The 20,575-nt window shown below is 42.9% G+C and overlaps 1 protein-coding gene across 3 annotated transcripts in view; it reads left to right on the forward strand.

The window, feature by feature from the left end:
- The window catches only part of OTUD7B (OTU deubiquitinase 7B), a 55,056-nt gene extending 36,153 nt beyond the window's left edge, over positions 1 to 18,903 (forward strand). For all 3 annotated transcript variants that reach the window (XM_082862822.1, XM_082862821.1, XM_082862820.1), the window contains exons 4-12: positions 483 to 710; positions 2,207 to 2,308; positions 3,849 to 3,976; positions 8,171 to 8,283; positions 9,962 to 10,089; positions 10,398 to 10,547; positions 11,130 to 11,244; positions 12,208 to 12,292; positions 13,527 to 18,903. In XM_082862822.1, coding sequence (XP_082718948.1) covers positions 483 to 710; positions 2,207 to 2,308; positions 3,849 to 3,976; positions 8,171 to 8,283; positions 9,962 to 10,089; positions 10,398 to 10,547; positions 11,130 to 11,244; positions 12,208 to 12,292; positions 13,527 to 14,735 — 2,258 coding nt within the window. In that variant the 3' untranslated portion in view covers positions 14,736 to 18,903. The remainder of the gene's footprint in view (positions 1 to 482; positions 711 to 2,206; positions 2,309 to 3,848; positions 3,977 to 8,170; positions 8,284 to 9,961; positions 10,090 to 10,397; positions 10,548 to 11,129; positions 11,245 to 12,207; positions 12,293 to 13,526) is intronic.
- The last annotated feature ends 1,672 nt before the right edge of the window (positions 18,904 to 20,575 follow it).

The raw sequence follows: 20,575 nt of genomic DNA on the forward strand, positions 1-20,575 counted from the left end.
AGAAAGTTCCTGAATGTGTAAGATTTGTCATTAATTTTCTATAACGGAAATCCTTTTCTACATTCTCCAAGGCCCTGAAAATTATCAGAGAGATTATTTGACTCAGTGTAGCCAAATGAAACTCCATTTCCCTTATTCCCTCTTCCTCCCACCAAACAATGACTAAGTTGCCAAATGAAGGGTCCCTATTATGTTGGGAAATGGAAGTGGAAGAAGACAGTGTCGTGGAGAGAAGTTCAGGCAAAAGGGTATAAAGAGGAACGTATATTTGGTGCTAATGCGAGTGCCTGTGAAAAGGCCACTTTCTATGTTTCTCCAGCTGTGTTTGGCATGAGAAAGAGGGTCATGAAATTTGGTAGCCAGTTAGACTTACAGTTTTTCCCTGACTGGAAACCTTGTCAAGAGGTAACCATCACCTCATGAGTGGAAAGTTCTCTGAGTGGGTTGTGTTTGTTCTAAGGTGACTCCATTTCTCATTGCAGAAAAACGCCTGTCTAGGGGCATCTCCCACGCCAGCTCCAGCATTGTTTCCCTGGCCCGGTCCCATGTCTCCTCCAATGGTGGGGGTGGGGGGAGCAGTGAGCACCCCCTGGAAATGCCCATCTGTGCCTTCCAGCTTCCAGATCTCACTGTGTACAATGAAGACTTTCGCAGCTTCATAGAGAGAGACCTCATTGAGCAGTCCATGCTGGTTGCCTTGGAGCAGGCAGGTCAGTGAGCACTTTCTTTCCCATGCTCTTCCCTCTGCTCTCCACGTCTAGGCAGCCATGTGGAGGGGCTGGGCTTGACAAGCGGCTTCCAGTCTAAGCCTGCGATCTGATTGATTGCAGTCAAACTCGGCAGTCAGTCAGAGAGACATGTACTGAGCTAGGTGCTTCTTCAAGTTAAAGAAAGGACACAAATAAGACACTTTCCTCTGGAAATTTCCTGTTTGATTGAAGGGAAACCAGATACACATGTGAAAGGCCTACAAATCAATACCTAAAAATCAATACATGAAAAAAATACAAATGAATTATAATTGGCTCTGGAACACCTTGTGTGTTCCAATGCTGTAGATGGTTGGTTCCAAGAACCAGTGCTGTACATGATGCAAGTGGTGATTAAACTAAGTCACGTTTATTTATACGAACCTTTCCCAAAAGATTTATTTACCTTTACAATTATGTTTGTCTTAAATTATATTTAAAATTTGTTGGCATGTTGGGGTGAGGCAGCTGGGATTTCTGGGAAAGCTAGTCAGTTATTAAAAACCTCCCATGGAAGAAGGACGGGGCGGGTGGGAGGTGGGGGCACAGAAAGGAAGGTCTTGTTTTTCATTTTGTGCCCTTCTATACTAATCATGTGCATCTATTTACAGTTTTTTAAGTAGTAAGCAGTTTATCTGACTGCTGTGATTATAGGCCAGTTTTTCTTACAGTAGACTGTCCAGTAATTCAAAAAAACTTTTAAGCATTATTCATAAATTATTTTCCTTATATAAGTAATGGATCAGCAATTATAGGATGACTACAGAATTGAGAATCATTTTCTTGGGTATTTTAAGTACTTTGTCTTATTGCTCATGTCTTTAAAGTCGTACCACATACATGGTGACATGCTTACTGTCATATTGCAGATGATACTTGCATGACACTTTGAATATACATGTTGGGTTGTTTTTCTTTTACTGATGATGGATTTGTGCTGACCTTTATTGCTACAGTGTCTGCTGGTCTCTTGACCAGAGTGAAGAAATCAGAGCCAGACCAAGTAGCCAACACAGATTTCGACCTATGACCTAGGCCTCATCATCTAACCCAGGGTTGTTCAATCTTAGCACTACTGACACCTAAGACCAGATGATTCTTTGTTGTGTGAGCTGCCTTGTGCATTATATTGTGTTTAGCAGCCTTCCTGGCCTCTACCCACTAGATGGCAGTAGCATCTCCCCACCACTTGTGACAACCAAACATATTTCCAGACGTTGCCAAATGTCCCTTTGGAGACGAAATTGTCCCTACTTAAGAACTGATCTAACCAATTGTGCTCACCAGATTCTGATGAAGCAGATATAAGTGAAGAAGATACACAGAGTAATAGAGTGATGGTTTGATTTTGGATAGGCTTCCTAGAGGAGGCAAATTAGGAGTCTGTTTTAGAAATAGGGAAGTAGGGAGAACTTCATGCATCATCTGCTGCTCTCCTTTTCGTCCTGTTTCTGTAGGGCGTTTGAACTGGTGGGTGAGTGTGGACCCCACCTGTCAGAGGCTCCTTCCTTTAGCAACTACTGGAGATGGAAACTGCCTCCTGCACGCAGCCTCTCTTGGTGAGTCTTGAAAATGGTCCTTCATTCCCTCATAGAAAGGAAGCAGTAGTTAAATCTCATGTGAAGGGCTTGATCCGACTATTCTTGATCTCAGACAGAAGTGATGGCTCAGAGCAAGGCTATGTGTGTGTGTGTGTGTGTGTGTGTGTGTGTGTGCGCGTGTGCGTGCATGCTCACTGGTGCAGGAGGAGATGGAAGAGAGCCCTGCCCTAGTTTTTCAGTCTTGTTGACAAATCATATGGAGTACATAGGATTTAGCACAAGTCCCACTCGGAGAACTGGCCCCCAGAAGTAATGCGCAGCAGTAAGCAAGCAGTATACTGTATGTGTATGCATATAATTCCACTAAGTATTTATTCTTTTGGTATATAAAAAAGATACGTTTTCATCAGTCCCCTGTGAAACTTGTTTATGTCTAATCTAGAATAATGTATTTTTCTTTTTCTTTCTTTTTTCTCTTCTAGTTTTATTGATATAATTGACATACAGCACTGTATAAGTTTTATACAGCATAGTGATTTGACTTACATGCATTATGAGATGATTACAATAAGTTTAGTGGACATTCATCATCTCATGGATACAAAATTAAAGAGATAGAAAAAATTCTTTTTTCCTTGTGATGAGAACTTTTAGGATTTACTCTCTTAACAACTTTCATATATAATGTACAGCAGTGTAATTATATTTATCATGCTGTACATTGTACCCCTAGTACTCAGTAGTCTTGTAAATGGAACTTTGTACCTTTTAACTACCTTCATCCAATTCCCCCTGCCTTTGGTAACCACAAATCTGATCTCTTTTTCTGTGGGTTTGTTTTTGAAGTATAATTGACCTACAACACTGTTATACCCTGGCACACAACATGGCGATTCAATATTTCTATATATTTCAAAATGATCACCATGTTAAGTGTAGTTACCATCTGTCACCATACAAATATATTACATAATTATTGACTTGTTTTCTTTAAATTGTTATGCCTATTTATAATTCAATATATTATTTGCCTTAGCTTTTAAAAAAAGTCCCCATTTTCCAACCACCCCTCAAGCTTTGATGCTGATTACCATGTGCCAGACCCATCTTATCTGCTGCTACTCTGTATTTTACTTTATTTATTAAAAACAATTTGTTTTTAATTGGCCGCACCACGAGGCTTATGGGATTTTAGTTCCCTGACCAGGGATCGAACCCAGGCCCTTGGCAGTGAGAGTGAGGAGTCCTAACCACTAGATGGCCAGGGAATTCCCACTCTGTATTTTAATTTGTTAGACTTGGTATCACGAATAAAGGCTTCTTGTCAGGAGTCTGTAGGATGTGGTATATCCCCCACTTTCAGGTTCTCAAAGTTTCTGAACCTCCAGAATAGGAACATCTTTTCTTTCTTGATTACCTTTCCCCCAAGTCACAGCAGGGGTTTCTTTGAACCTGGGCTTCAGCCTGATTTCCTTCATGCCAGGGTCTGTGTATCATAATTAATGAGTGGAGTTGAGTCGAGGTAGGGTGTCTTAACCATAATGTTTTCTTGCCATAGGGATGTGGGGTTTCCATGATCGAGACTTGATGCTACGGAAAGCTTTGTATGCACTAATGGAGAAGGGAGCGGAGAAGGAAGCATTAAAACGGCGCTGGAGGTGGCAGCAAACTCAGCAGAATAAAGAGGTGAGGGAGCTTGGGCAGGAGCACCTTGTTTCCCAAAGTTACCGAGGGGAAATGCTCAGTGCCTACCAGTAGGAAATGTCTCCTACTTAGGTGTTTAGGTCAGTGTCACTCCTCTTGTAATCCTGGAAATGGTTGAAAATTCAGATACCACCATAGGGTACATGCCTTCTGATAGAGTTATGAGAACTGGTGTGGGGAAGTGGAGACTTGTAGAGGAGGTATCTAACGTTGTGCATTTCTACCCGATAGGCACTCAATAAGCCTTTAGTGGCAGTCTTTTGCAAAATGAAATACGACAAGCTCATAGGATTTTTGTGTTGTTTTGTGTTTTTGCATATAATAAGGCTAGACCAATTTTTAAGGACTTATGTTTTCAACCATTATAGAAATGTAAATGCATAAAAATAGTTTTGGCCATATATACCGTGTTTTGTATGTTCAGTTTATCTGTTAAAAAATTGTAAAAGCATGAGTTTGAATGGTACTTCTATTAGAAGTTCAGCAGATGTTGAGTTGAGTTTAATTGGTACTTCTCAGGGATTTAGTAAATGTTAAGGCTGCTTTCGTATAAGAAAGCAATACTGGGAAGTTCCCTGGGGGTCCAGTGGTTAGGACTCCGGCGGTTTCACTGCCATGGCCCGGGTTCAGTCCCCACCACCACGACGCAGCCAAAAAAAAAAAAAAAAAAAAGAAAAAAGTAACACTGGACTGTTTGTACTTTCCATTCCTATAAACGGGCTGGGCAAAATATGGCCTGTAGGGCTTCCCTGGTGGCGCAGTGGTTGGAAGTCCGCCTGTCGATGCAGGGGACGTGGGTTCGTGCCCCAGTCCGGGAAGATCCCACATGCCATGGAGTGGCTGGGCCTGTGAGCCATGGCCGCTGAGCCTGCGCGTCCGGAGCCTGTGCTCCGCAATGGGAGAGGCCACAACGGTGAGATGCCTGTGTACCGCAAAAAAAAAAAAAAAAAATATGGCCTGTGGGTCAAATCCCACCAAATGTTTTTGTTAAAAAAAAATTTTTATTGGAACACAGCCTCCCCAACTCAATTCATTTACATGTGTTTGTGCTACAGCAGCAGAATATAGAAGCTGCACGTTGCCCCACCGCAAAGCCTAAAATATTTCCTGTCTGGCCCTTTACAGAAAAAAGTTTGCCGATTCCCTTCCCTTTAATAATGACGTTATACAGTTAAATAAAGATAATGAGTCTTCCTATTTCCTTTTGCCCTGGTTCTCTGTCTTCTGTGTTTATCTCCTGCTCTTCATGTATATCTTTTTTATTTTTGCCATGTATATAAAGCTGGGTGTTTCTGCCATTAATATGGGAATATCTCTTCAGAAACTTAATTTCCAGCTTCTTTTCCTTCTCTTTTTATTGCTCTATCATAACTGGCCATAATATAGAACTAACAGACTTTTGTTTGTTTCAGTTATTAGAATTTTATGTTCTCAAGATTTAAAATATGGAAGTAGAATGTGTTATGTTTCTTTCTCAAAAATAAAGAACTCAAGCTTAAAATTAGGATGATATTAATATCAGAATCCGGTCTTTGATCAGCCAGTCTGCCCCGGAAGATTCCTGAGGGAAAGAAATGCACAGGGGCAAGGCCAAGTAAACAGCATTCTTTATTGACACCAAACCCCCTGGCAGTCTGGTGAGCTGAGCTGGACTATGTGGAGAGCTTTTTTTGCCTGAGCTAGAGCCAGCCTAGAGTTTGCCTTCCTCATTGTTGAATTCAGGCTATACCTGAACCTTAGATTTGACCACTTCAGAGACAGGAAAAGACCAAACCAGGTCATGCCAGCTAGTAAAGTAGACGTGATAGCCACAGTCAGAGGATAGGTAGGCCCAATTCCAGCTATATTAAGCTGTTATAGTTACTATTTTAAAGGTTAAGTTAGATTATGATGGTATTTAGCCAGGAGACCCAGAAATACCCAAGTTCTATTCCTGGTCAGCCATCTATTCCCTCTCAAAGTCCTCAAATGGAAATACATGCCTGGAGGGTAGTAGATATTGAAGGAGTGATCTTTTTACTCCTTTTGCTCAGCACATTGAAAGTTCCACATGGAAACAAGATAATTGTTTTAGCTCAGACCATTCATAGCATTATAGTGGGGTGGGGAAGGGGGTGACGGACTGCGGAGCTACTTTTAGCCAGTACCAAACACCAAACAAACTAAATTGGTTTTGATTTCCCAGGCCTCCTTGTTTTGTTGTTAAAAATGGTGGTAAAACACAGTAAGAACATTTTCAGCCTAGAAGGGTACACCACCTAGTGGCTGTGTGTATAAAAACAGCAAACAAAAATAGGTGAGAGCAAGACGGAGACAGATCCTCATGAATGTGTATCAGGGACCATTTATCAGAGTGACCAGAGCACCCCATATATAACCTGTGCATTGTTCTTTTGTATTTTTAGTTGAAAAAATCTGTGATAGAATTTTACACATTGAAAATAGCTTTGTCTTTTTTTTTATTGTTAAAGTAAAATGTGGTCACAATAGCTCTTTAATTCCTGTTATATTTGTTCTGATACTTCTCATGTTTCCAGTGTGATTCTTTCTACTATGTCAATGTGTGTTTAAAGTATAAACTCATTTTAACACTTATATAGGTCAAATATAATTAATAATATAGACTTTCTTCCAAATCATCATATATATCCTAAAGCCAATATGGTATTTTAAGATTGTTTGTACTACTCCTTCTACTCCTTTAATAAAAAGTTAATAGTTTTACTGAGCATGTATTTACTGATTACTGATCACATAGTAGGTACTAGGCATATTGCATAAAACATGGTCCTGGTTCTTAGGAGTAGTAGTAGGAGATGGACATGTAAATACATAATTGCAACAAAGTAACAGGTTATGACTTCTATGATAGAAGTCTACATAGCACTTGAGGAGGGAGAGCACAAAGGAAGGAGTGAGTGGTTGATGTACCAGGGAGATTTAGGAAGGGCTTCATAGAGGAGTGATACTTGAGTTCTTTCCTGACAGTTGAGAAATTATTCACCAGGTGGATATGGAGTGGGCTGCTCCAGGCAGAAGGCACAACCTAGACAAAAGCTCAGAAGTATAAAACAACACAGTGCATTCAAGGAACTATGACTAATTAAATGGTATTAGAGAAGTGGGTTGGGAGCCAGGAAGTGGAGTCTCTGCTATGCTTAAGGAGTTTGAACTGTATCTAAGAGGTAATGACAGGTCTTAATTTGTAGCAGGAAGCAAACATCATCATATTTTAATTTTAGAAAAATCTTTCTGGTAGCATTGTAGAAAACGGATCGTAAGAATGTATGACTGGAAGTAGTAAAACCAATTAAGGGTCCATTGCCGTAGTTCATGCTTAATAACTGTTGACTAAAGGGTTAGTAAATCCTTTCACCCATCCCAGGTATGGGATGGGTCAAAGGAGAGGAGTCGTAGATAACCCCCTGGTTTCTAGTTGGGTGTTTGGGTGATAGTGTTGTTTACAAAGGTAGGAAAACAGGAAGAGAGGGTTTTTGAAGAGGTAGAAGTTCAGTTTTGACTGCACAGAGTTTGAGGTAGTCATGGGCAGGTGGCAGTCTTCAGTAGGCAGCTGGATGTGAACATAGAAATTAAGAGGAAATCTGGGCTGGAGAAGAAGATTTTTGAATCCTGAGCATGTAGATAGCAGTAGATGAGATTATAGTAGTAGAAAAGATAACCTGGAAAGAACCAAGGCTAAAATCATTGACACAACATCAATATTTTTGAGGTAGACAGAGTTCAGAGAGGTAAGAGAAAGTAGTGTTGTGTGAGCTAAACGAAAAGAAAGTTTGAGGAGATCAAATGCCACATGAAGGCTAAGAAAGATGAGAACTGAAGAGTTTGCTGAATTTGGCAATTAGAAGGTAATTGTCTTTGCTAGAGCCAGTTAGGTGAAGTAGTTTGTGGGGGTGAGGGAGGGGACATAGGCTGGAGGGCAGATACAGAAGCTAGACTGCAGTGGGTCAGAAAAGAATGGAAGAAGTGTGAGTGATCATAGACATTCTTTCATGGATCCTGACTATAAAAGGGAGAAGAGATTGGACTTTGTAGTAAAAATTGTTAGCCAAGTGGTAAGAGAATAGGGAGTGGAGTAACACGAGTGAGTTGGAATGGCTATTGCCTCTTGAACCTAGCCTCTAATTGCTTGATATTCCTTGCCTGTCTTTCACACAGTCGGGGCTGGTATACACAGAGGATGAGTGGCAGAAGGAATGGAATGAGCTGATCAAGCTTGCCTCAAGTGAACCCCGCATGCATCTAGGTACCAATGGAGCCAACTGTGGTGGGTAAGTATGTCTAACTGGAGGAGCAGGAAATAATCTTTGCTTAGTCCTCAGTGTCCAAAGAGCTCTGTGCTAAGAGGATGTTAGAAGGAGAGGAAGAGAAGCCATGGCAAGGGCACAGAAGGGTGTAACAGCATGGTATGTTCTAGGAAATACAGGTAGTTCAGTATTGCCAGAATATAGAGTATGTGGCGCAGAATGGTGGATGAGGCTAGGCCGCCCAGATTTTTGTGTGCCATGCTAAGGAATTAAAATTGTATTCTATCCAGACTTTGGGAAACTGCAGGATAAATGACCTGGTTTCCTCAATAAATAAAGACAAAGAAAACAAAAAGGGAGAAAGAACCTAAGTTTAAAGACACTTTAGAGACACATCAACCAGCTGGAATGTATGGACATATATAAGACAGTTGGGGAAATGTGAATAATGTTTACATTATTGTTAAGTTTTTAAAGTGTGGTATTGATGCTATTGTGGCCGTTTTTAAAGGAGTCCTTTATTTTTTAGAGATTGAAATTGAAATATTCATGGATGAAATTATGTGATGTTTAGGATTTGCTCCAGAATAATCTGGTGGGGTGGGGTGGGTGTGGGGGCCATCCCTAGGAAAATATATCAAGGTCTAGGTGAAACGAGATTGACCATCTGTTCATAATCGTTGAGGCTGGGTGATGGATACATGAGAGTTTAGTATAATATTCTTTCTAGTTTTGAATATGTTTAAAATTTTAAATTTTTCTATAGTTAGAAAGTTAAAAAACTATAACCTATCCAAACTTTATTGGGCGTAAGAATAATCTGGGAGGATTGTTTAAAATGCAGATTTTTGGACTTCCACCCTAAGGAAGTCCAGTTGAGTTGGACTGAGGTGAGGCCCAGAAATCTGCATTTGTAGCAAGCACCCAATGTTGAATAACATTGCTGTAGGGGGCAGGAAGCCACTAAATTGTGAGTTTGTGAGTGACGGGAGCAAATTCATGTATTTGAACACACTGACAGCAGAGTGGATGATGAAGCGGAGGGGAGTAGTAGTAATGGGTGTGAGCAAGAGTGGTGGGTTGCAGATAGGCCAGAGGAGACAGTTACAAGAGACACTTAAAAGATGGAATTGGTCAAGCCAGGTGATTAATTGAAGATGAAATATAAAGAACAGTAAATATTTCACAGATTTCTGATTAGGCTACTAAGCAGATGGGTGAGGCTGTTCTTCAAGTAAGTGAACATAGAAGGAGGGATTTTTGTTTCTTTCCTGTTGTGTTTTGTTTTGTCCTTTTTTGATAGGACATGGTGAGTGTGATGTGTGCGTTGTGGTGCGTAAAGTGATAAGCAGGATGAAGCTACACAGCTGTACACTGAGCTACTGGACAAAGAATTGGGGAAGGTTGTTGAACAAGATGGGTATTAAGAGAGGGATTACGTGCCGATTCCTAACACTACTTTAACTCTTGAACCTTCATATTTCTTTTCTTGTATTTCCCCATCTGTGAAACGGAAGTAGAAACAGCCATGGTAGCATAAAAAATAATCAGCTGTGTGTGTGACAGCCTTAAGACTGGAAAACAAGGAAGGGACATTGTTTTTTCCTCTTTGCAGAGCTGGTCTTCATGGGTCTCTTGTTTTGTTTTCTTCCCTCTCCCTGCCACTGCACCCCTTCCACTCTCTCGCCTCCTGCAACTCTAGGGTGGAGAGTTCAGAAGAGCCTGTGTATGAGAGCCTAGAAGAATTCCATGTTTTCGTCCTTGCCCACGTGCTTAGGAGGCCCATAGTTGTTGTGGCAGACACCATGCTGAGGGACTCTGGTGGGGAAGGTGAGTCAGTCAGTCCTCACTCTACCCTGAGCAGCCCTATTTGCAGAGCCTTGGGCTAAGCACTGGAAGGAGGGCAGGAAAGGGGTTATATAGACCCTTGGGAAAAAAACAAGGTATAAATTAGAACAAGGCAAAATTCTCAGGAGATTCAGAGTAAAGCAGCTGAGGTTAATTGATGTGGCTTCTTAGGAAAGAATTATTAAACATGGGTTGGAATGAGAGGGGGGCTCAATTGGCAGAGTGGGGTGGAGGGATTTCCCACTAGGCAAGAATATAGCTTTAATAATAATCTCCGTGGTTTCCTGCAGCATTTGCCCCTATTCCCTTTGGGGGAATCTATCTGCCCTTGGAGGTTCCAGCCAGCCAGTGTCACCGCTCCCCTCTGGTGCTCGCCTACGATCAGGCCCACTTTTCTGCACTTGTGTCCATGGAACAGAAGGAGAATGCCAAGGAACAAGGTGCGGAATGCAATGTCTGTGTCTCTGGTGTCTTTTGGTCCGCTTTATTTTCACTTCGAAAAACTGAAATGAGAGAGAATGTAGGAGGAAAGAATTAAGCGACATGCAAGCTCAGACAGTGCATGTTGATACTGTTTTACTAAGCTATAAGATATACAGAGGTTTTAAAATTAAAAAAAGAAAAAAGATTTGGAGAAAAACACAGCCTGTATTCCCTGCTCTGGAGTAAAGAGCTAATACAGTAAGGTCATAGTACCTTCCAAATGATGCTTTGCTATATTTGTCTTGATAATGACTTTGAATTCCCTGAATCTCCGTTAACTGGCAAGAACATCATAGGTGCTAGATGACTGGTGGGAAGTCATGGAGATTAGTGGCCTAAATTGTGTGCTGGGTTACAAGGGAAAACCTGCCTGTTAAGTTTTTAAATGCTAAGGTAATTCACATGTTACGAACTGAGAAGTGACTGCAGTTAGAGACTTTTGGTATGGTTCAGCCTCCTTTTCACTGAAGTCAGTCTGTGTTCAGTTGCCTTCCTCTCTCCTCAAAGAGACTCCTTGATCATGTTTCTTTCCTTCCCAGCTGTGATCCCACTTACAGATTCAGAGCATAAGCTGCTGCCCTTGCACTTTGCTGTGGACCCTGGAAAGGGCTGGGAGTGGGGCAAAGATGACAATGACAATGTCCGATTGGCCAGGTGAGGCAAGCCTAGCCTTTCTATCTGCTTTGTAGCTGCGATCTCTTCCACATATGATGTCCGATGTCCGTCTCCCGGGGACTTTTCCTCAGCTCAGAGGCAAAGACAGTCGCATCCTAGTTCCAGTGTCTTTGGGAAGATGGAGAGGAGGGAGACAGATTGGGCACCAGGACTCTTGCAGCTGCCTTTTCTCCCTGTGAAAGACAAGGGAATCCTGGGATCTCCTTACAGTATGAGGAGTGTTCTTGCAGAATCCCCAAAACAGTGATCAGAAAATCAAGATAATCAAATCACACTTCTTCTCCCAGCCCAAATGAGAAGGGTTTTAAATAGCTGACCAAAACAGTTTGGTCTGGGCTTTTGCCTTTCTGGAACTTAAACAGCAAGAAAAATATGTTCTCCGCCCCCCTGCCACCTCCCAGAAGTTGGCTTCCTCCTGCCTCCAAACTTCCCATAAGAGCTTATGAATGTAAAAGCTCCTCCCTTACCTCTTAGCCAGTGCCGCCTTCTTCGGGCTCCTAAAACTGAACCCAACTGAGACGGTTTGATTTAAAAACCCAGCGTTTATGGCTTTTTAAATAGTTCTCACCTAATTATGAAAAGCTCCTTCTGAGTAATACTTACAGCAACAACAATAATAGTGGCTGCCGTTTAGAAGTATTTCCTAGTTTCCAGACACTGTGCTGGGCCCTTTTCAAATACTATTTTAATCTTCACAGCAACCTTGCAGGATAGATATTATTATCTATACCCATTATCAACCCCTCCCTGAGTTTCAGGGAGGTTGAAGTGACTTGCTCAAGGTCATAAAGCTTAGTAACTGGTGGAGCCCTAATTCAAACTCAACCCTGTCTGAGTTCCCAGCCATGTAGCCCTCTCCCACCCTACCTCCCAAATGGATCACACTGCTCTGCTTTTTAAAGGTCACAGTATTTTGAAATTCTTTTTTTCTCCTTTTCACAGTGTAATCCTGTCCCTAGAGGTCAAATTGCATCTGCTTCATGGCTACATGAATGTGAAGTGGATCCCAGTGTCCTCGGATGCACAGGTGAGGACTTCTCCCACCCCACCCTTGCATGTCCTCATTTTCATGTCAGGGAGAACAAGGAAATCTGGTGGTGGTTCCTTCTGAGTCTCTTCTGAGTAGTGGCTTATGATTCAAGGTTAGGAATACCTAGAAAATATCAGATAAATTCCAAACGACACTTTTTCTTGCCTTTCTACGTGTTAGTGCCCTTTGTTTTCTATATCTTCTCACCGGCCAGCCTCTTCTTTCTGATACTAAAACACATTCTTCAAGAAAAGTTTTCTGAACTTTTTGGTGAACTTGAGATTGTTATTACTTTGTTCCAAGCCCTCTGTACATAGACCTCTGTGTTGGGCACCAGAGGAGACAGAATAGCTTAAAGGGCTCCTGATACAGTAGGTTCTGAGGATGTCATTATTATCCATAGAACAGGAACACAGGAGCAAGGGCCAACTGATGGACTCCAGTGCTGAATGTCTAGAACTTGAGGGGATGCAGAATGGTTAAGGCTTGGGGTGGTTATTCAAGACTTCCTTGAGATTAATTTTGAGCAGAATTTGGCATAGAGAAATTTATAATAAAGGCCATTCTAGTGTCTATAGAATATTCTCCCTCCTCACCCAGAGGCCATATATTTGTATAGTTGCTCATTGTTCTAGAAGAGCAAAATCCAGGCTTCATTTTGGTATCCCCTTATTACAGAAGGGCATCAAATTGCAGGGGGTGAGATAAAAGTTAGATATTAGATACCTCTTTCCCTGGTTCATGGGAGAGCTGATGAGCTGGGGAAGGACAGTGCCCTCCTGGGTGACCCTTCCCCTGTCATGACAGCAACCCTTCTCTGGAACTAGGCAGTCACTCCAAGGAAGGAGTTCATAGGGGTGTTACCACCCCTCTTCCACAGGGCTAATTCCTATAGCAACAGCTGCAGGGAGCCCCGTGAGCCAGATGGATGGGCTGGAGGTTCCTGGGGGCTTCCCTCAACCCAAACCAATGGGATAACTGTCAGTCACATTCTTTTTTTTTTTTTAATTAAAAAAAATTTTTTTTATTGAAGTATAGTTGATTTACAATGTGGTGCCAATCTCTGCTGTACAGCAGAGTGACTCAGTTATCCACATATACAAATTCTTTTTTAATACTCTTTTCCATTATGGTTTATCACAGGATATTGAATATAGTTCTCTGTGCTATACAGTAGGACCTTGTTGTTTATCCATCCTATATCTGTCAACCACTTTCTTGTCTCTTCCAGGCTCCCCTGGCCCAGCCTGAGTCCCCGACAGCCTCAGCTGGAGATGAGCCCCGGTCCACTCCTGAGTCTGGGGAATCAGACAAGGAGTCAGTTGGCAGCAGTTCTGCCAGCAATGAGGGCAGCAAGCGGAAAGAGAAGTCAAAACGAGACCGGGAAAAGGACAAGAAAAGAGCAGATTCTGTGGCTAACAAACTGGGCAGCTTTGGCAAAACCTTGGGCAGCAAGCTCAAGAAGAACATGGGAGGCCTGATGCACAGCAAGGGTTCTAAGCCTGGAGGGATGGGAACAGGGTCGGGGGTAAGCAGTGGCACTGAGACACTGGAGAAGAAGAAGAAAAACTCACTGAAGAGTTGGAAGGGTGGCAAAGAGGAGGCAGCTGGGGATGGGCCTGTAACTGAGAAGCCCACATCTGAGTCTGTTGGTAATGGAGGGAGCAAGTATAGCCAGGAGGTGATGCAAAGCCTGAGCATTTTGAGGATTGCAATGCAAGGGGAGGGGAAGTTTATTTTTGTTGGAACCCTGAAGATGGGTCACCGTCACCAATATCAGGAGGAGATGATCCAACGCTACCTTTCTGATGCTGAGGAGAGATTCCTGGCAGAGCAGAAGCAGAAGGAGGCAGAGAGGAAGATCATGAATGGAGGGGTAGGGAGTGGGCCTCCTCCAGCCAAAAAGCCAGAGCCAGATGGCGGGGAGGAGCTGCTGACTGCCCCTCCAGCAGAGTCCAAGGCGGTGGCATTGTCTACTGGCTACCCTGGTGGCTTTACTATCCCTCGACCTTCTGGGGGTGGAGTCCACTGCCAGGAGCCCCGGAGGCAGATGGCAGGGGGGCCATGTGGGGGGGGCCTGCCACCATATGCCACCTTCCCCAGACAGTGCCCTCCTGGGCGACCCTACCCCCATCAGGACAGCATCCCTTCTCTGGAGCCAGGCAGTCACTCCAAGGATGGAGTTCACAGGGGTGCATTGTTACCACCCCACTTCCGCGTGGCTGATTCCTATAGCAACGGCTACAGAGAGCCCCCTGAGCCAGATGGATGGGCTGGAGGTCCCCGGGGGCTTCCCCCAACCCAGACCAAATGCAAACAACCGAACTGCAGCTTCTATGGACACCCTGAGACAAACAACTTCTGCTCCTGCTGTTACAGGGAAGAACTGAGGAGAAGGGAACGTGAACCGGGTGGGGAGCTGCTGGTGCACAGGTTCTGAATGGGGAAACCCTGGAGGGCAAGGGGGCTAAACAAAGAAAGTTAAGCTCAATTAATTGGCTCATGAGACCCAGCCTCCATGTTGATGGGGCAAATGCAGTAATGTTTGTGTGAACCTGGCCAGAAACTTTTAAGTGTGTATGCTCTGGAGAGCTGCCAGGCTGGCAAGAGCAGGTCAGGGCTGGATGGTGCCTCAAGGGCTCTACTGGTCCTTTGCCCATCTTGACTTAATGGTACTGAGGAGGTACAAGCGGGGAAAGATGGTAATTCTGTGTCATAATCCCTTGGGTCCATCCCAGGACCTAAGGGAAAGTGTAAGGGAAGATTTGATGTGAGGGGGTGGGGAGGTGGGCAGAAGTCTGGGGGAGGAACTGGCAAAGGAGGTTCTCAGTCAATAAAAGAAAAAAACAGACCAAAGTTCTTTTAGGTTGGAAAAAAGCACATGGTGGTGGAGTTGGGAGTGTGGAGGGAAACTGGGAAATTAGTCAAATTTTCTATTGAGTTGAATTAAGGTAGAAATTTAGTGTTGGATAAATTTTTCCTCTTGAAGGATCTGGAAAGACAAGGCAGTAACATGTGCTTATGGATGCTTATTAGGAGGGGGCTGGCTTAAATCAGTTTAGTGAGATGGGAAAGGGAGAAACTTAAAAGGGGAATCTTCTTCCTCTTGAGTTTGATTTCCTTCTAAACAGCTATCTGTCATCCCTTCTAGTTCAGGAGGAGATTGCCAATTGCCCCCTATCTTTTTCTCATCCTTTTTGAGGGCTGAGCTAAGAAGGTTGTGATTTTTTTTTTAAGACTTTAATTTTATTAAAAAACAACAACAACAACAAAAGTTCCCTCTGGGGAAGGCAAGAGAATGATGAGAAGAGCAGCTGTGTGTGTTGAATTTTCTCCAGGTGAATTGGTACAGAGGTGATCTTTTTTTAACTACTAGCAATAACCACATATTGGGGTTTGAGTGCGCCTTGGGAGGGGGGTGGGAGGAGGACAGACTTTTGGCCAGACTGTTTCAAACAAAACCAAAAACCTAAATAGAGCACTACCATCCTCTGCTGCTGTGTTTCTGTAGAAAGCAACTTATTTTTTGGAATTTTTTTTTTTTTTTAAAGAAAAGAAACAAAAAGACCCCAGCAAGCAAAAACATTTTTAAAAATATTTTTTTTTCCTCCTATTTAAGTGATTCTTTCTCCTTCCTCTCTACTTTTGGAGAATGAACTTAACGTCCCGGCTTCTTTTGTTAAGCCATAGCTGACCTTAATCTGTGGTTAGTTTATTAAAATAATAAAAATACTTTGTAAGAAGAGATATTTTTGATAATAGGACTGATGTTGAAACTTGGGGTAGGGGCTAGGGGCAATTTATAAAAAGGTAGAGAAATATATTTTAGTGAACTATAACCACAGATCACAGATTACTCCCAATGAGCTGATCTGTTTTTGGGTTTCCCCCTTTCCCCCTGCCACCCCCCCCTCCCATCCTTTTCCCCAGAGGATGGGAGTGGGTCTGTGGACACAGTAGCGGGGAGCTCCTTTGCATTTTGCACAAAGCACAAGTCTGGCCAGCCTATGCTCTGGCCAGCACCATTTCTAAGAGCTTTAAACTGGAGGACCTATCCTGGGCCAATTTTCCCTTTTCTTTAAATTTTTTTTTTCTGGGGGGAAAAAAACTCAACTATGCAATTGTATACACTCCTGGGTGCATATGAGGAAGGGGAATAAGTGTACTTAAGTGTCCAGAGTGTTAATTGGGGCTATTTTTCTGTATTTGGATTTCTCTTTTGAGGTATGTACTCATAAACCATCCTGTGGAATGTAATCCCCACATTTGATCCAAGGCAGACATGGGCTGGGTGTGTGTGTTAGGGGGACTCGTGTTTGCCCTGTGTTGCTTCTGCCCAATCAGGAAAGTTGTCATCCCATCTCCCCCTTGGTAACAAAGCCAGCCAAGACTGTCCTATACATTGGAACTGCTCACAATTTAGAAAGTTTCCTTTCTCCTCAACAAACTTGAAAAGTCACTTATTTTCTAAATCTGATTGTTGATTTAATAATTTCCATGGCTGTTAATTCTTAGGCTTTTATTTGAAAACAAACCTGGTGTTAAGGAAGCAATGAGATGAGGTCAAAGGAGATAGGTTCCAAAGGAGGGTGGAGGGTATGTATATATTTCTGGGCAGGACTGGGACTAGTGTGAGACAAGCACGCCCCTCAGGTTCAAAACTTAAGGAGATACCAAAAACTTAGTAATCAAGATAAATACTGTTTTAATGCAGTATTTTTAAAAATTAATGCAAAAAATCCATGAGAAGCAAAATATCAGAATCTTAAAAAAGACAGAATCCAACAGGACTGGGGTTAGAGTGAGGGTAGGAACACTGAATTGAGCAAGTACGGGTTGAATCCTGTCTTTATTTAAAATTTTGATACTTTAGTCATTGTGGATTTTTTTACATTAGTTTTGATTTTCAAAATATACTGTGTTAAAATAGTATCTTGGTTACTGGGTTTTGGGGCACCCCTTAAATTTTGTGCCCAAAGTGAGTGCCTTGCTCACCTTACCCTGTTTCCGGGGTTAGAACAGCACTGGTGAGACCACCACCTTATGAACTTCATCCCCTAACATGCACCCAAACAACAGGTGGCTCAAACCCACACCAAGAATTTGCATAGCTCACCTAGCTTTCCCATAGGCATCCATCTATATCGTAGGATTTTGGCCTGGACCAATAGAAATGGAAACAGACCAGGGACTTTCCCAGAGAATAAAACCAGGAAAGTTGATTCTCCACTGGACTGCTGTGTTTGGATTTGACCTGTTATTAGATTCTAGTTAATACTTTTGTTTTTAAAAACTGAGGACAAATGAACAAAAACGGAAACCTTGTGTCATGTTTGCTTTTGTTCTGATTTATAAATGAATCAATCCCAATTGCTTTTGACTTCTTTTCAAATAAAAAAGGTGGAAATTCTGGTGGGTGGCCTAGGGGTGAATATGGTAAAATAGAGCTTTATTTAGACCCTCTAGCTTTTTCATTAAGAAATACATTTCTTTTTTTAATTTGGGAAGGTAACTATTTATTGACACATTAAAAAAAAAAAAAACACCCTCTCTATTCTAAAGATGAGGGACCCTGAGTCAATGGATGTTTTTCCATAGGGATGAGTAAAGTTTGTTTTGCTTCATCCTTTGAGAGGGCTGTGGAATGGGAGGGTGGTGAAAAAATAATGCCTGCAAAATGAAGACAGACTCTAGTTGGTTTATGGTATTTGGGGAGGATGAGGGGGTGGAAGAGGCAAGCTCATGCAATTACTGTGTTGGGGAAAAGGGAGGAGAAGAGTACATGATGTGCACTCAAAATGAGCCAAACTCCTTAGTTAAGGAGGGTGTGGGTGAAGGGGGGAAGCAGACCCCTCAACACTGGATGAGGGATGATATCTCTCAGGCTTAAATAAGTGCACCTAGTTCCTTTAATCCAGGCACTGGGGTAACTACTGAGGTTTTTATTGGAGAGGGAAGATTTTTCAGGGCTCTTATTTTTCCCCTTTTGATTTAAGACAGTGCTACCCCTCCACCCTACGTTCTCCATCTCAGCCCTGATGGAGCAAGTATACTATAGGAGAGGCCTCCAAATTCCTCCCTTAATCTATGCTGGTTTTATTGAGAGTTATAAGATTTAACCAAACGTTTTCCCCTCACACTGGATTCTAAAACAAAAGTAAAAGATTATATTAAAAGTTTTTTTTTTTTTTTTTTTTTAAGATTCAGTCTCTTTATGGAGTGCGGATGGTGTTTAACTCAGTGCTGTACAGGGCCTGGAGGGAAGTTCCTTCCCTCTCCTGTTGGCTGTTTCTTCTCAAGTGAAACTAAAGCTCACAGACCAACACAACAGAAATTAGCAATGGCTTTTTGTTGTATATTTGAGAATGATACTGAGCTGGAAAGAATGGAGCTGAATGAATTCTGAGAACCTAGCTTTTGCTATTCTTACTACTTTCTAAACAGCCACATATCCAAGGTTCCAGTCACATTTTATCTTTCCCAATAAAGGAGGTTCAAAGATAATTGTCCCCAGTTACTCGGACACCTCTGGACTCTGTGTTCTCTTCTTTCTCTAAGGAGTCAGTGCCCCAGACACACAACCACAGGTGAGAAGACAGAATCAGAAGCCCCTTCTCGGCCTGGAATCACCTGCACCCCAGATTTTTCTAATTTCCTTTTCCCTCCAGGCCCTTCAACAACAGATTCAGTGACTCATGTAGGCAGTCTGTCTCTTTCACTTTGTAGATACCTGGTCTGCAAATTACAGGCTGTTTTGCCTCCTGAACTTAAGTTGACTAGCAAAATATGACATCCCCCATGGAGACTTTCTCCATGCCACCTCCCTTCACTGGCCACTTGGGTAAGGGGCAGTAGAAAAGAGAAAGGGAAGCTGGCTGACAGTGGCGCAGAGAGGAGTGGGGGTGGGGAGGACCTTGGCCTCTTTTCTGTGCTTATAACTGGATCTGTGACTCATCTTGTGAGTCACACAGCTCCACCTCCTTCCTCTAGCTGCCCCTCCCAGCAGCCTTCACTCCTGGCACAAACCTGCAACCAGACCAGGATTCTGAAAATGGAAAAATCTGATACAGCCCCTTGCCTCTTCACCCTTCCTTTCATCCACTAAACCTCTACTGGGTGTGTGTAGAATGGACAGAGGGGATCCTCCTGTTACTTAACCCTCAGCTGCTGCCCCCTTTGCATTCCTGGTGAGGTGCTGATCCAAGTCACCCATGTTTTTTCTGCCTGTGACCTTCCACCATTCCCCTGATGTTTTTTCTCTGTATTCCTCTGCTGCTCCTACACCTCAAGTATTAAAGAATAGAATGAGGCTCTTGAATGAAGGGTGGTGGGGAGAAGGAAAGTGGATAATGGATTTTTAAACTGTGGTACACAGCTCTTCCTATTGCCACAGACCTTGGGAAATATTTTCTTCCCCCCAAGAGATTGAGGCTGATGGAATGCAGGTGGGGGTGGCGGGGCTTGGTAGCTTTTAAGACTTCTAGAATCAGGCTTCTGGGCTACCTTCCTAGCAGGTGTATGCCTCTCTGTTTCAGACTGACTCCCTGCCTCAGAATATCTTCACTATTTCCACAGTTGCAGCCAAGACAGGGAACTTTTAAAGCTGAGGCCGGAAGGGTGTGTGTGCTGGTGGGGGGAAGAGAGAGTTGTCACTAGAAAACTGGGGCCCCCACCTAAGAATTGCTGCCTCTGTACAAACTCAAAATCAATAAAATAGCAGCTCGTGAATTCATTACTTTGTATTTTATTTTCTGTCTTTTTCATACTTAGAGTTTCGCGTTCCTACCCCCAGTCACCGTTGCCTACAGTTCCTTTACTTCCCTCCTAGTGCCCTCCCCACCCATCTTTGCTTCTTGGGTTGCAAGGGGGAGAGTGGGGGGATGGGACTGTTGCACTTAACAGAGGTTTCCAACCCTCAGCCTTCAAAGTCCTTAACATGAATCATTAACTTGGAGATCTGATGTCTGGGCTGGAGGGAGGGCTCCTGTACCTGGAATGGGCCCTAGTTTCCAGCTGGTTGTGTGTGTGTGTGTGTGTGTGTGTGTGTGTGTGTGTGTGTGTGTGTGTGTGTGTGTGTGTGTGTGTGTGTGTGTGTGTGTTGGATTAAGTGGATCTTTTCCTTGAGCCTCCCACCCCACCACCAGAACTTGCATGTAAACATACCTGTACCTGTGTCTGTATCCTGCAGATGTTTCAATTTCTCTCCCTACTTTTCCACTGGACCCTTCACATGAGATGTTTCATGCTCTCTGGAGAAGGATACACAAAAACACTTTAACT

The sequence above is a fragment of the Leucopleurus acutus genome (assembly GCF_964270905.1).
Source record: "Leucopleurus acutus genome assembly, chromosome: 2".
NCBI lineage: Eukaryota > Metazoa > Chordata > Mammalia > Artiodactyla > Delphinidae > Leucopleurus > Leucopleurus acutus.